This window comes from Jatropha curcas, chromosome 11 (assembly GCF_041381405.1).
Source record: "Jatropha curcas cultivar XTBG-Jc1 chromosome 11, XTBG_Jcur_1.0, whole genome shotgun sequence".
NCBI classification, from domain to species: Eukaryota; Viridiplantae; Streptophyta; class Magnoliopsida; order Malpighiales; family Euphorbiaceae; genus Jatropha; species Jatropha curcas.
In genome coordinates, this window is record NC_143161.1 from 8,044,250 (window position 1) to 8,061,002 (window position 16,753).

At 32.3% G+C, this 16,753-nt stretch overlaps 2 protein-coding genes across 2 annotated transcripts; both read left to right on the top strand.

Moving 5' to 3' along the window:
- The first annotated feature begins 2,921 nt into the window (after positions 1-2,921).
- LOC110010435 (uncharacterized) lies at positions 2,922-3,880 on the top strand. Its single transcript, XM_020682854.3, has one exon. It carries the CDS (start codon positions 3,066-3,068, stop codon positions 3,732-3,734), a length of 669 nt encoding a protein of 222 aa, XP_020538513.1. The 5' UTR covers positions 2,922-3,065; the 3' UTR covers positions 3,735-3,880.
- Positions 3,881-9,841: 5,961 nt separating this feature from the next.
- On the top strand, positions 9,842-15,973 carry LOC105642978 (UDP-glycosyltransferase 90A1). The gene is made up of 2 exons (XM_020682419.3): positions 9,842-10,301; positions 14,865-15,973. Exons 1-2 carry the CDS (start codon positions 9,853-9,855, stop codon positions 15,877-15,879), a joined length of 1,464 nt encoding a protein of 487 aa, XP_020538078.3. The 5' UTR covers positions 9,842-9,852; the 3' UTR covers positions 15,880-15,973.
- The last annotated feature ends 780 nt before the right edge of the window (positions 15,974-16,753 follow it).

The following is a 16,753-nucleotide window of genomic DNA, read 5'->3' on the forward strand; positions in this document are numbered from 1 at the left end:
TCCTTCTATTTCTTTTGTTTTTTTTTTTCCAGAAGATGTGAAAATACAGTAAATAATTTGTAATGTATTCTATTATCATCATAAAAATGCAATATAGTCCATTCTAAAAAAGCAGTGTATATATTTTTTATAGAAAGGAAAAAAGAAAAGATAATTATGGGGTAGGTATCTTATCTAAATTCTGCTATTTATCTTTATTATATTTTTATATAGAAAAATTATAATTTTATCTTTATAGTTTGCTATTAATAATAACTTTGTCGTTATATTTTTAAAAGTAACCTCTGATGTTTGCCCCATTATATTAATTTATCTTTCCGTCCGGTATATCCCATTTTAACCATTAAAAATATAGGAAACGACAATATTGACCCTCAGCACACACTAAAACAACCATCGCTTCCTCTCAGTCTCCTAGCCTTTCTGATCATCAGAAACCTCCAATGCGCTGCGGGTCCTCCTTCAACATTGAGCCAATCCTCCGCTTTGTCCACTCCAAATTTGACCCCATTCTCACTCTTCAATTTGGAAGAAAATTAAAATAAAAGAGAACGAAAAGAAATTAAGAAATAAAAAGAAAAGAGAATACAGATTTTTCGCTCTCTCTCTATCCCTCTCCGTCGAGTGATCCTGCCACTCTCTTCCCTGATTCCGACTACCAAATTGACAAAGGAAGGAGGCAGTCGACTCATCCTGTGCTGCTGGTCAAGTTTCTGGCCTCCTCTCATGCGAAAAGAGCCTCCATTAACGCGAATCGGAGCTGTTTTCCTTGACAGCTCTTGGTCATTGATTTCCGGCGATTCACTCTGTTTCTGGCGGTTCCAACGTTAGGGGCAAGCACGAGTCGGTTCTCCACCCTTGTTTGATCATTTTCCCTTCACCACTTCCGGCTATAGAGCCTGGATGCCGAAACGATCATGAAAGGTGGTGTTGGAGGTGGCTGTGATTGCTAATATACTTAGAACAATACCTCTTAAGGGTGTTTTGGGGCAAAATTATGTTCTCTCTCATCCGACTAACACTTTGTGCATTGACTTCCATTACAACGAATAAATTTGGATAGAAGGATAAAATAATGTATTGGAATTAAATATTAGAGATATCGCAGTGTATTTTTAAGAATACAAGGACAAAGTTATTATTTGTAGCAAATTACAGGGATAAAATTATAATTTTTTTTTTAATATAATAGATATTAGTGTTTGTAGTTTGAGAGACAAGCTTATTAAACTAACGCTATTAAAACAATTAATAATTACTAAATCAATTAATTTTACCAAAACTAAGTTGGTCACTAATATTTAGTGTCTTAACAATTTTAAGAATGTATTTTATAAATTTGACATGATGTAAGGAAACTTATAATTCATTTCATAATCATGTCATTTTTCTATTAAATAAAAATCATTTTCATTGATAGACATTTATTTTTATTATTTGATATGTTGAAAAAGAAATTTTTTTTAATAATTGTTTTATCCTTTTTAGCAAATGATGAAAATGGTGTTTATCCTTCTGATTCTTTTAACAACAGTTGACAAATGCAGGCCGGCGTTAAAGCTTTATATATATCCAATAAGTGAGTGATAGCCATTATTTTAAGAACCCATAATACAAAGAGGAAAGAGTAGAAGAGATGCTAAACTCAGTAATTTCTCCTTTATAAACAAACTCCAACCTATTCTTAAAATAACCTAACTCGTCCACCGTGCTAAAAGATTAGCACTAACTGATTAACTAGCTAGCTTATCATTTTTACGTGTCCTTTGTGGATTTATTATTTAGTTGATGTGAGATTCTTAATAAAAATCATCATTTATTAATAATTTTTTAGTTTGTACTATAAGTGTCTCTAACCAATTGAGTTAAGCCTGATTCATCTCGCGCCAAGCTATAAGGTGGAAGCACTCCCATATAAATTTCTCCGTTCGCAAGGAATGATTTGTTAGTATTTCACATAAAGTGTGTCTATAATATGTTGTTTTAAACTCTACTCACCTTTAACTATCTATCTATCTATATTTTAATATTATAAAATCTCTTTAAAATATAAAATGAAAATAATTCTTAATTTACTCTTCCAACTTGATCACAATGTACAATCTATTCAAAGTTGAACTTCTAAATTAATTTTAACTAAAATTTTCAATCAAAAGACAATTGAACTTATTTTTGAAGCTGGAAAAAAATGCATTTATTAAGTTACTGATTGAAAATAGATTCTGTATTATAAAATCTTTTTAGAATATAAAATAAGATTAAATCTCAATTAACTCTTTTAATTTGATTTAGCACAGTACAATTTACTCAAAGTTGAGCCTTTGAATTGATTTGAATATGATTTTGAATTAAAAAAATTAATTGGGCTAATTTTTTTATTGGAATAAGTTGAAAGAAAATGATTTCACTTACTTTTTTTAATTATATGTTTCTCACACATGATGATCAACTGAAAAATAAGCCAAATTAATTTCAATTTTAAAATTCTGATTAAAAACATTCCAAAAGTTTTATTTTCAATAAATTGTATACCACCAATAAATTTATGCAAATTGAATGTTATTCCAATAAAGTATAAATGGATAAAATAGTTAATTTGTATGATGATTTTTTTAACAGCCAATAAATATTTTATTATTATTATTAAAATAAGAAAAAAACTTAACAATTTTCGAAATCTAATCTCCAACTATACACTCCCAATCTAACCGGAGAATGCTAAAAATTTATATAATGAATTTAATACGAGAAGTGCTAAAAATTTTTTGGAGAGTGCTAACATGGACACTCGTAAATATTGCAATTATATTTTTGTCTCCTTGTGGGAATTGTGGTTCTTTCTTACCCACTCCATCACAAAAGGTGAACCAAACCCTTCTATTTTAATCACTAAATATCCTTTTTAACTAATCACCTTCTTTCATAAAATACACATGAATCCCATTTTCTTTCTATTGTTATCTTCAAATCTTTCTTCAAACCCACCAAAAAAAAAAAAAGAAGAAAACCCATTTCTCTAGATCATGTCTTTCATATCTTGAAATATCTACACAAGAAAGATTGTAATGAGCAATAAGGATCTTGAGCTTGCAGTACAGATTATAATTATGGCTATTGTAATATCAGTAATACTATTATTTCTGGGGATTGGGTTATTAGTACTAATTCATGCTTTTATTATTGGAAGAAGCTCTAGAAATAGTTCTCGTAATGAAAGAGAAGATCTCGAAAGAAGAAATAGGTCTCAAGAAGAGTTACAGAAGCTTCCAAGCTATGATTTTACAAATAGCAAAGGAAGTAGCCCAATAGATTGTGCTGTTTGCTTGGATAATTTCAAGATTGGTGATAAGTGTAGGTTATTGCCTATATGTAACCATAGTTTTCATTCTCAATGTGTAGATTCTTGGCTTTTGAGGACACCCATTTGCCCAATTTGTAGAACAAGCACTTTTTCTGATTCAAGAAGGCAAGAAAGTAGTAATTTTAGTGACAGTGTTGATGTTAGAGGGAGCCTTTCTACAGATAGTAATTATTTTAGTGATTTGAGTATTGATCAGTTAAGAGAGGGGCAACCATCAATGGAGGAGTTGAGGCAGAATGAAGGAGAAGAAAGCAACCAAGAAAATTCTAATGGTGGAATGGAACTAATACATGCAGACAACCAGATCAATTTGGTTGTAACTCAGTTGAACCAGACCAATTCACTTGATTCCACATGTGAGCTTCCTTTATGATATTTTTCTTTCTGGGAACATTAATTGTTGTATAATTATCCGAATTTTTCTTTTTTTTTTTTTATGACAGTGAATATTTATTTTGTAATGTAATAGCTTAAGGATTAAATAATAGTAAAAATAATAATTCGCCATATTCCATTGAATTAATTAAGTGAAATAGAAAAAAATCACTTATTTTGTTCTGAAAACATGAAAAATTTTTCGATTGTGTTTAATTATACTTATGCATAGAGTTCCAAGATTTCGCTCAGTTGGTATAAGTGAATTTGCAGATTTGCTTCTTTATTGATTAGAGTTTGGTATTCATGTTAATTATTCTACTGATTTTTTCTCATTTAATTTTTAAAATTCAGTCATCATGGAAAAAATTTTCAATTGTGCTTTCATTATTTTGATGCACTCCAAGAATTGACTCTATATGTAGCATGCTTGTTTCCTTATTGATTAGAAGGTTTTTCTTTTCTTAGATCTATTGGTTTTCCAATGCTTCACGTATGGATATTTATAATGCTTAATTTAACTTAAAATAAACAAGCTATTTTTATTATATTACCTCCGTTTCATAATACTTTTTATATTTGAAAAAATAACTTATTCTAAAATACTTGTCACATTTGTGGTTTCAAAAAGTAATAAATTTATTTTTTCATATTCATCATTTGTATATGACTAGTAATTATTACCTCAATTTAATAGTTTTTTTAGAGAATTAATATTAAATTAAGAATAATATAGTCAATTTACTCGATAATTTAGTGTAACTTAGTCACATTTAATAATTTCTTTAAAGAACGTGAAATTCCAAATGTGACGAGTAATATGAAACAGAGGTAGTAATAAATAATCATTTTTAAAAATTCAAATATCTAATTTATTATTTTCACTAATGTCCATAAAAAAATAAAATAAAAAAATGATACTTAGAAAATGATCATATTGATATATGCATAGAGTCTCATGAATCAAGTTTATAATTATCACTTCTTCATTCTACAATGAATAAAATATTTTTACAATGAATAAAATATTTTTATGTCCCTAAATTATAGTCAAATTAACACTGACATCTTTCTACTATTAACAAATAGCTTTGAAGTCTCCAACTTATCCTTCCGTCTTATAAATATGTCCTTCCATTCATTTTAACTCAAATTCATCGTTAAAAATAAAACAAAATAAAAAATAAGTCGGAAGAATATAAGTAACTTCTCAAGTTGCCCTCCTTATGTTCCTCATCTCCTCCATACTCACGGATCTCTAAAATCAAAACCACTACCAATTATCAAATCTAGTTCTCTGCTACTGAACCAAACCCTCTAGCTTCAACTGCCATGGAAGATATCTCTCCTCTATTTTGGAGAGATCGAGACGGGCTGAATCGACTTCAAGGGGGAGGGGGCGATAAGATGAGTCTGGAAATTAAAAAGGGATGCAAAGCTTGAGAGGAGATAGCGAATTCTGAGGCATCGCCAATATTGAGTGGTTGTCTTTTCCCTTGCAATACTCCTCAACCTAACAACTACTATTAGAATTATAGGAACTAGATCGCCTGATTGTTGAAGATAGAAATGTTTTAAGAGTGAGAATAAGAGAGAGAAGAGTGCTGGTCGTTGGGTGGAGTAAGTTAGAGTGGTTTTGTGGTGACAGTTATGTGCTGGTTTTGCAAATGAGGCCATGGATGGTTGGTAGATTAGCTGATGGGTTTGGAACGGAAAAGGAATTTGAGAATTTTTGTTGTGGACTTGAGAATCATGGGAACCAAAATTTGTATGGGGAATCTGAATTTTATTTAAAATATTTTTTCCATAAAATTCAAATCTTTTTGTTCTAGCTTTTCTGCTTAATAGAAAAATTAAAACAAGTTACGAAAATGGAGAAAGGGAAGATGCACATAATAGTATTTGATTTAAAAAGCAATGGTAGATTGATAGCCATGAATGACCCTCAAGTGCTGCACTTGATTTTATTGAAACATGTCTTGCCAAATCTGATGATGGCCAATATTTCATTGGTTAAAAAATTCTAATGCAAATGGGATTATTAGTTTTATGTTAATCAAAATCAAGAATTGGATCGCACAATATCACACTATAAGGGTAGCTTAGGAATAAAAAGGATATTATTACATTTAAAAATATATTATTACAATATCGCACAATATCACTCAAAATCCAATTTATTTTTTTCTAAAATTAGGATTTTAAATTCAATTTTTTTTCTTTTTTATGTTATGATTCCTTTGAGTTAACATTATATCCTTTTTTTTTTGTTTTGCAAAAATATTTCTTAATTGTTATAATTATTAGGAATATTCCTAATTTTTCTACTCATATTAAAATATCTGTTTTTGAATAGTTTTTTTAATATGAAGGTTCCTAATTGAGTTAATATTTTTTATTTTATAAAGATATTAACAATTTAAGATTCCTTCTTTTAAAAAAATTATGATTTCTAGTTGAATTAAATATTTATTTTTATATATTAGGAAAAAAAGAAAAGAAAAACTTACCTCATATTGCATAATAACTCATTTAAGATAAACCTTGAATTAATGTGGGCTTATCCGAGCCAGTTAATGTAATGGGCCACTCATTGATATTTTTCATCTTTGAGAAGCGTGAGGAAAACTTGCCATGGGCCCAAGGTAGACCTCTATTGCCTATCGGTAGGGATGTCCGAACCGAACTAAATCAAATAACTCAATTTGAATGTAGTCGAATTTTATAAATTCATTATCCAATTCAAATCATATTTAATATAAAATTGAAAATAATCAAACTCAATAATATGAGATTTTATTATAAAAAATTGCAACCGTCTGTATAATCGGATTAGTATTTTCAGTTGGTTAATTCAAACCGATTACAAGAAAATATTCAAATCTAAAATTTTTCAATATATATTTTCCTGCCTCCAGATTTGTAGTTTACACTCTTAAAGCAACTATATACATGTGCTTATAAATTTATAGACAATTGTATAGAATAAAAAAATAAATAATAAAATTAATTAATTAATCCAACAAGTCACAAGTGTCCAAATAAATACAAAAATAGTCACATCTAAATCCAATTATCCAAGTAAAATTAAAATAAGCATTCATTAAAATTTTAATTATAAAATTACAGTCAATAACCAATTAAGCATGACTTTCTTTGTCAGTAATCTCAAAAATAAATAATAAAATTAATTAATTAATCCAACAAGTCACAAGTGTCCAAATAAATACAAAAATAGTCACATCTAAATCCAATTATCCAAGTAAAATTAAAATAAGCATTCATTAAAATTTTAATTATAAAATTATAGTTAGTAATCAATTAAGCATGACTTTCTTCGTCAGTAATGTCAAAAGTTATATCATATTGTTGTCACCTGTCACAAAAACTATATAAATATAATTTGCAGTCTTAGTTTTATTTTAATATGGGGTAAAAAACACAATGATTTGACAAAAAAAAAAACTAAGATAAAAAAAAAAATATCTTGAGTACTAAACTGGTTAATTTGGATTAAGCACCATAACTGAAAAACCAAATTAATATTTATAACTAAACTATCAAAATCAAAACTAATCTATTGGCAACTAAATCAAACCATAATTACTTGCTCTGGTTTAGATTTTCGATTATATCAGCTATTTGCTCACCCCTACCTATTGGGGATATTAAAATTGGTTTAAATTTTTGGAAAAATATGTTTTTTTTCCATAAAGTTTTACAAAATTGTTCAACTCATCATTATATTTTCATATATTATATATTTAGTCTCAAGGTTGATTCCCTCATATTAAATAATCTTTTCGTCTAAAATCAGGCTTTTTTTTTTTCCATTCCCTTCAATAAGGGTAAAAAGCAAGAGCGATGAGAGAGAAATATTTTTAAAAGACAAATGTTGCCCCTATGAGATACGAAATTACCCTCTATAAAGATTAAATATTTATTCTTTTTCGTTTTTTTCTTTGATATTTGTCCTCTCACTTAACGATATGAGACGCTTGGAGTCCATCGTGAGGCAATCACCATGATTCTGAGGATTAGGCTTTCCAGAAAGGATAAAAAATTGAAAGAAAAAAAAAAAGGATAATGAAGAAGAAGAAAAGGCACACAATGAACAAAGATGTAATCCTGTAAAATTAGAGCGATCATCTTCGTAGTGGCGAGCATCATTCTCGGCGTCATCAAGGGAAAGCTAGACCTGGGCGAGCGTGAGATAGTTGAGCTCATTTTCGAAGGTGTGAGTACCAAGAATCATCCCTGGTCATAGTAATTCTTGCCAAGAGGCTGCTCACAGTCCGGTAACTACTAACTGTAAGGGCCATTGAAGGCATGGGTGATAACCAGATTGCAAAGAAAATGAGTTTCTTTTTTCATATTTTGTATTCTTCGTTTATGAGCTACTTTTCTATTTCCCCCTCATTTCCTTTTCGTCTTTCCCCATTAATCTTCCTCGATTCTCTATTTGATGCTAAAGATGTGGAAAATGGAGTCGTTCTATGCCGTGCCGGAGGTGGTGGCGGTGGTGGATAATAGTATTCTTGGGTTGTTGTTGCTCTTCTTGGTGGAGAATGAGAAGTTGAGTTTGAGGAATACTAAGGGAACAAGATTTTGCTGAAATAAAATCTAAATAGTAGAGAAAAGGCAACTGTGTTCAATCTTTCTTTGTTGATGTGATTTTACCCGTTTTCTTTTTATTGTTGGTGGAGATAAGGTTTCACAGCAAGTGATATTGTTGGAGACATAGAGTTTCAATGCTTAAAGTAGTCAGACTATTAGAGAGTTTTGCCTCTTAGCTTTAGGGTATTTTTCGCTTTTTACCTTTATTTAACGAAAAAAGAATCAGATTTCGGATGGAATCACTATTTAAGGTGACCGAATCAAATTTTAAAAATTAAATATCTAATATATAACTATATATGGACGAGTTGAGTAATTTTATAAAATCCGAGACGAAAAAAAATATTTGACTCTATTTCAACTCAAAAATTTTCAATTTTAAAAATAACTTTAGTAGTATTGAGTCAAAGTTTGTAGGCAAATTTTAATTTGGCAATCTTTACTGGAAGATTTATAATTATATAGATTAGATTTGCTTAAATCGATGTATACAGGCTCATCAATTAACTAAACTAATTAAAAATAAATTTTTTAAATTTATCTTTATTTTATTTTTTTTTCAGTGAATGGTCCAAAAAATTCTCGTTTCAGTAAAGTGTTTTTTTCATTGATACTCTCCGTAAATAAACTCATACACGTTTCTAAGTAAGTCAACACCAACTTATATTAAGAACAATGCAATTATTATTAATATATTTATATCGAGACAAATGTAATTTTTAATCTAAGGGAGTTAGTTGTCGATTTATGTTGTCTGTCCAAATTAATAAGATCCATTTTTCATTTAATTAATTTGTACCTTGTTATGATTAAAAGCAAGATTGGTCAAAGAAGCTCAAAAAATCTACCAATTTGCTGCCATATATCAGTATTATATGGCAGCTAGGCAGAAACTCATGTTAATATAACATGTACAAAATTACAAAAAGATAGAAACAAGAAGTAAGCTTTCTCTAGTTATAAAAATATGCTCTCAAATTTCAACGGGTCACGACATTAATGTTTTTTGGTCGTGAGATTGATAATGAAATAATTAATAATTAATACAATGTTTTTTTTTTTATAAAAAAAATCTAGTATTTAAACTCCACGGATCTAATGAATCTAGATTCACGCTAAATAAGTTTATGACTTGAACTTGAGATCTTCCGTTAAGAAAAAAGAAACTTTTGCAATCTTATTTCACCCTTTAATAGTAATTAAATAACAATGTTAATCAAATTGAAAAAATAACAAACATATCAAAAAAAAAAAATTTCTTACCTACGCCCGGTGTATGGGTGGTCATATACACCAAGCCAACGAAACAATATATATTTTTAAAAAATGTTAGTGTTTTGTCATCAAAATTGCCCTTTCATCGTAGTAAAAAATTTTCAAGTAAAAATTATCAATTGGTAGAATCTAAATCATTTCCTATAAATAATCTATCTTCCTTTATAAGTAATCAACCTACATTAGTCATACGTATCGTTTCCATAGATCAAATGGAAACAGAAATGGATTCTTTACCTGGTGATTCAAAGTATCACGTAGTACTCTTTCCATTCATGGCAAAAGGCCATACAATTCCTCTTCTATACTTAGCTCGTCTTCTTCTTAATCGCCATGTTAAAGTTACCATCTTTACTACTCCGGCAAACCATTACTTCATAGCTAAATCTCTCTCCAACACCACTGCCTCCATTATTGACCTATCTTTCCCTAAAAATACCGGCTCTGAAATGTCTCCCGGCATCGAAAGCACCGATCAGCTTCCTTCAACGGAACTGTTCCCTTCATTTGCTCTCTCCACAAAGCTCATGCAACCGGAATTTGAACGTGCACTAAGGAATCTTCCATTTATAAACTTCATGGTCTCTGATGGATTCTTATGGTGGACTCTAGAGTCTGCTATAAAATTTGGTTTTCCAAGATTAGTGTTTTTTGGCATGTCAAACCATTCTCTGTAAAAGGATCAGATTGCTTGTGTAAATGTTTTTGTTGTATTATTCAAGGAAGCAAGATACATATTTATAGAGTTTACAGATTACATTTGAAATATAGAAAATCTCCAAATCATATCTAAACTATTTACAGTTAAACAAAATCAAATATCAGAAACTAACTAGTTTGACTTGGTACAAGAGAGTTATCCTCAATACACCCCCGCAAGATTGAGCTTCCATCAAAGATGCCAATCTTGGGTCGAAAAACACGTAATCGAACTTTGGACTGCGGCTTAGTAAGCAAATCAGCAAGCTGATCCTGACTAGAGATATGTTGAACAACAAGTTGACCAGAAGTTACCTTCTCACGGACAAAATGATAATCAAGAGATAAATGCTTCATGCGAGAATGGAAAACAGGATTAGCACAGAAGTATGTAGCCCCAATATTATCACACAAGATTAATGGCTTATAAATAACTGTAGGCTGGAGTTCTTGAAGCAAACTTTGAAGCCACGAAACCTCAGACGTTGTGGCTGCTACTGATCGATACTCGGCTTCTGTGGAAGACCGAGCAACAGTCCGCTGTCGTTTTGAATGCCAAGACACTGGTGCAGTACCTAAAAAAATAACATATGCACTTGTAGAAAGCAAAGTGTCTTTATCACCCCCCCAATCAGCATCTGAGAAAGCTGTAATTGAAAACTTTTTACAAGGACGAAGATGTAAACCATGATAAGCAGTACCTTTGAGGTACCGGAGAACTCGTTTCAGTGCTTGCCAATGTAGTTCAGTGGGCTGATGCATGAACTGAGATAGCCTATTGACAGCAAAACAAATATCGGGTCGGGTGAAGGAAAGATATTGCAAGGATCCAATTATACTGCGATATTGTTTCAGATCAACTGCAGTACTGCCATCATTGAGACGAAGAGCAGTCACTGAACTTATAGGAGAGCCAACAGATTTTGCATCTTCCATTCGACATCGCTTGAGCAAATCAAAGATATATTGATGCTGAGATAACAGAAGCCCACCATTAAACTGATTAACAGAGATGCCAAGGAAATAATGCAATTGTTGTGGATCTTTAATGGAAAATTTATTGGCCAAACTCAACAAGAAATCTGAAATAAGCTGATTATTATTGCCAGTAACAATAAGGTCATCCACATAAACAAGAAAATATATCACAGAACCGGCAGCCGAATAAATGAAAAGTGAAGCATCTGCTTTGGAATTTTTGAACCCAAATGATAATAAAAACTGCGAAAGAGCTGTATACCAGACCCTAGGTGCTTGCTTCAACCCATATATCGACTTGTGCAGTTTACAAACAAAGGAGGAATGAGTCTTATCAACAAAACCAGGAGGTTGAACCATGTATACCTCTTCAGTAAGCGGTCCATGAAGGAACGCATTATTGACATCTAACTGTTGCAAATTCCAGCCATTGGTCAAAGCGATAGTCAAGACAACACGAATAGTAACCGGTTTGACAACAGGACTGAATGTGTCAGTAAAATCTTGGCCTGGACGTTGTTGAAATCCTTTCGCGACTAGTCTCGCTTTATGTCGAGCAACACTACCATCGGGATTCCGTTTGATACGGAAGACCCACTTGCATCCAACAGCATTCTTACCTGTAGGTAAAGGAACAAGACTCCATGTGCGATTCTGTAACAAAGCATTAAATTCAGCAGATAAAGCAGCTCTCCAATTTTTATCTGTTAGAGCTTGAGTGACACAAGTTGGCTCATCAAACGAAGGTGGTGGATGTTTAACAGAAGAGTGAAGTTGCTTTGGTCGAAAAATGTTGTTCATAGACCGTGTCGTCATAGAATGTACACGAGTTGGTAAAACTGGCTCAGGTGAGGGAGAAGCAGAATTTGTTGGATTTTGGTGTGGAGAGGTTACTTCTGGTGGTGACGTTAATGGAGATGGAGTAGAAGAGCTAGGTGGAAGATTGGATTGCCCATCAGTCAAAGAAGAAGGAGATGATAGTTGTACCTGAGTAGTCGACGGCGAATCCACCAATTCACCAACCTGTTGTAAATATGTAGTGCTGTGGGTAACTGGAACATGATAAAAGGAAGGAGTTTGGGTAATGGAATTTAGCCAAGAAGGCTTAGCAGAGTTAGCAACACGTGGGAGACTTAAATTATGAGAGACATAAGGAAAGATGGACTCTTCAAAATTCACATGTCTAGAAACGTATGTTTTTCCAGTTTTAAAATCAAAGCAAAGATAGGCACTTTGAGTAGAAGAATACCCTAAAAAGATACACGGAAACGACTTTTGTTGTAATTTATGACGCGTATATGGCCGTAGCCAAGGAAAGCAAAGACAACCAAAGACCCGTAGTTTTAAATAATTTGGGGAAGTTTGAAAGAGTTCCTGATAAGGAGAAGACATAGAGAGTACTGGTGTAGGTAGACGATTAATTAAGTAACAAGCTGTTTGAAAGGCATGGGACCAAAATTGAACAGGAAGAGAAGCTGTTTGTAGTAAAGTGAGACCAGTCTCAACTAAGTGCCTATGTTTCCTTTCAGAAATGCCATTATGTTGTGGCGTATGAGGAGGAGTAAGTAAATGTTGTATACCATGGGAGGCAAGAAAGGATTTGAGAGCTAGAAACTCACCACCTCCATCTGTGTAGAGACGAACAATAGATTTTTGAAATTGTTTTTCAACTTGAGCTTTAAATGTTTGAAAAATAGACGAAACATCAGATTTGTGTTTAATTGGAAACAACCATGTATAACGAGTATAATGGTCTACAAAAATAACATAAAAACGAAAACCATCAATTGAATTAATAGGGGCAGGACCCCAGACATCAGAATACACAAGATCTAAAGGTGATTTGGACGACAACGACGATTCCCCAAAAGGTAATCGATGACTTTTATTACAAGAGCAAGACTCACAAAATGAATTACTAGAAGAGATAATAAAGGAATTATTTTTTGATAAATGAGACAAAACTTTGGTAGACGGGTGACCAAGACGATGATGCCAGTTGACCACAACACTAGCAGCAGCTGTAGGTGTGGTGAACAGTGAACGAGCCGCCATTGGCCACTCATACACGCCATCTTTATTCTTCCCTTGAATGAGAGGCACCCCCGTGTTGAGATCTTTCACCTTAAAAAGAAAAGGAAAAAATTCAATGGAAACATTATTGGAAATACAAAATTGGGCAACAGAGATGAGATTTTTTTTCATGGTAGGAACACATAAAACATCAGATAATTTGAAGGAGAGAGAAGAATGATTAAGATTTGTTTGTCCTGTGTGTGTTATATTCAAACCTGAGCCATTACCAATAAGTATTTCGTCAGGGCCTGTGTATTCGGAATGAACAGACAAGTTACCAAGATCACTTGTGACATGATGGGAAGCTGCAGAATCAAGAAGCCAGGGGGAGGAGCTAGGATTCGAGGTCATTGTGGCATTAGCAGTTGGATTTGGAGTTGATCGTTTTTTTATCTTGAAGCAGTCTTTGGCCGAATGACCAAACCGATCACAGTATTGACATTGAATTTGCAATTCTCCATTGTTGCGTGGTTGAGAAGAACGAGAGGATTGTCCTCTATATAGATTGAAGCTGTTGCCATTGTTTTGAAAGGATTTTCGGGTCTGGTAGTTGCGTCTTGTAGCATTGGCTTGAATGGAAATTTCAGGGGAATTTTCTTTTTTAAGAACATGTTCAAAGTCCAGGAGTTTTTCATGTAGTTCTTCAAAAACAATGGGTGTTTCTCGTGCTCGAATGGCAGTGGTTAGTTCTCGAAATTCGGATCCAACACCATTTAGAATGTGAATGGTGAGATCATCATCAGATAAAGGCTTATCAATGAGAGCAAGCTCATCAGCAGTGGATTTAAGAGATTGAAGGTAATCAAAAACAGATTTGGTGCCACGAGGCTGTGAGAGTCTTTCTTTGAGATGCATGACTCGAGAACGGGACTTATTCGCAAAGCGTAAGGCTAGCTTATTCCAAGCCTCAGCTGATGTTTTTGACGAAGAAATAAGAGTAACCAGTGATTCAGAAACAGAAGCGAAAATAGCATGAAGAAGAAGATTATCTTGACGAAACCAAAGAGCATAAGCAGGATTGACGGAAACGGTTTCGCCATTGGTGAGGATGGAGGGTGGACATGGCAACGTGCCATCAATGTAGCCAGTGAGGTCAAGACCAATTAAAAGGGCATAAAATTGAGCACGCCATGAGGGATAGTTAAGGGTGGTTAATTTAAGTGGAAGCTGAGTGGCAGCATTGATGGTAATCAGAGTATTTTCGGAATTAACAGGAATTGTTGTAGAAGCAACTTGAGGAGTTGTAGCCATTGTAGGATCTAAAGAAAAAAAACTCGTTTGAGTATTTTGGGCTCTGATACCATAAAAGGATCAGATTGCTTGTGTAAATGTTTTTGTTGTATTATTCAAGGAAGCAAGATACATATTTATAGAGTTTACAGATTACATTTGAAATATAGAAAATCTCCAAATCATATCTAAACTATTTACAGTTAAACAAAATCAAATATCAGAAACTAACTAGTTTGACTTGGTACAAGAGAGTTATCCTCAATACTCTGTGCATGGGCAAAGCTGTTAATGATAATAAGCTTTTCTCTGGGCCTGAGTCGGTCCATGACCTAATTACAGTAACTCCATTTCCATGGTTAAAGGTAACTAAATCTGATTTTGAGCCTTTCTTTTATGAACCTAATCCAAAAGGTGATTTCTTTGAGCTTGTAACATTAGCATTTGGAGCTGCAGCAAACAGTCAAGGTTATATAATGAATAGTTTCTATGAGCTCGAACCAGTTTTTATTGACTATTTGAATAGTAGTCTTGGTCAACCCACTATTTGGTGCGTTGGTCCCTTGTGTCTGGCTGAGCCAGAGCCGGACACAAGGGTCCGACATCAACCAGACAAAAAACGCTATTGGATTCAATGGCTAGATCAAAAGTTGAAGCAAGGCCGCTCTGTTTTATATATAGCATTTGGTACTCAAGCAAAAGTTTCATCGGCGCAGCTAACGGAAATAGCAAATGGATTAGAAGAATCTAAGGTAAATTTTTTGTGGGTAATCAGAGAAACTCAAGAAGCTCAATTAGAAGACGGATTTGAAGAAAGAATTAAGGAAAGAGGAATCATAGTAAAAGAATGGGTTGATCAAAGGGAGATATTGAAACACAAGAGTGTTGAAGGGTTTTTGAGTCATTGTGGATGGAATTCTGTATTGGAGAGTATATGTGCAGGAGTGCCAATTCTCGCATGGCCTATGATAGCTGAACAACCTTTAAATGCAAGAATGGTTGTGGAGGAAATTAAGGTAGGGTTGAGAGTTGAGACGTGTGATGGATCAGTAAGAGAGTTTGTAACAAGGGAAGGATTGGTGAAAATGGTTAAGGAGCTAATGGAGGGAGAGATGGGAAAGAAAGTTAGGGAGAAGATGAGAGAAGTTGCAGCGATGGCAAAGGGAGCTCTGGAAAATGAAAATGGATCCTCCAGCCAAACGTTGGACATGCTTATCCATAAGACTTTTGCAAGAAAAATTTACATAGATCACCTTAGTGAAACTTAATCATAAATTTTATTTTAAAGATGAAAATCATTTTTCTGTACCGGAAAAAAAAAATCATCTGTCTCCTCCGATTGATACACTTTGTTTTTTTCATTTGTCTCAAATTATGGCCTGCTGACCATTTTAATAAATTACTAATCATGTTAAATCTCTATTACATCCATATTTAATGTTATATATTAAAAAAATATATTTTATTTATCAATTACATTTTATTTTTCAATGTTATTATTTGTTGACAATAAAAAATATGGGTATTCAATGCATATTAATCAACTTTAAACATTAAATTAATTTTAGTTGATGTAAATAGTAAAGTAAGGGCGTGCAAATTTATATTTTTAACTAAAATAACTAATTTCTCTTAATTCTTATGAAATAAAAAGTGTGTCTATCTATTGGGATAAAAAAAAAAAATAAATTTAGGTAAATTATTAATAAGTTCTTGAAGTATTGTCAAATTAATTACTCTGTGTCTCTATTTTGAAGAATCAATTGTAATATCCTTAAATTTAGTATCCCTTGAACCAAGAGGTCTTTCTGTAAAAAAAAAAAAAAAAAAAAAAAAATCCTTTTCACTGTTAATCTTGTGAAAAAAGTATAATTTTAATTTTATACATGCTTCTAGCTATATATGTATGATGTTGTATTCATCTTTAAAAAAAAGAAACAAAAAAAAATGTTGTATTTATCTTTAAGTTTTTGGTTGCTAATATGATAAAATTCAATGACCCTTAATTATAAAAAGATTTTCAACTAAAAACTTGTTCCGCAATCAGGTTTAAGATAACTTTTAACGTTTTACTCAAGTCAAAGCTCTATCTCTCTTAATTGTACCATTCAATAGTAACATAGGTTTTATAATAACATTAAT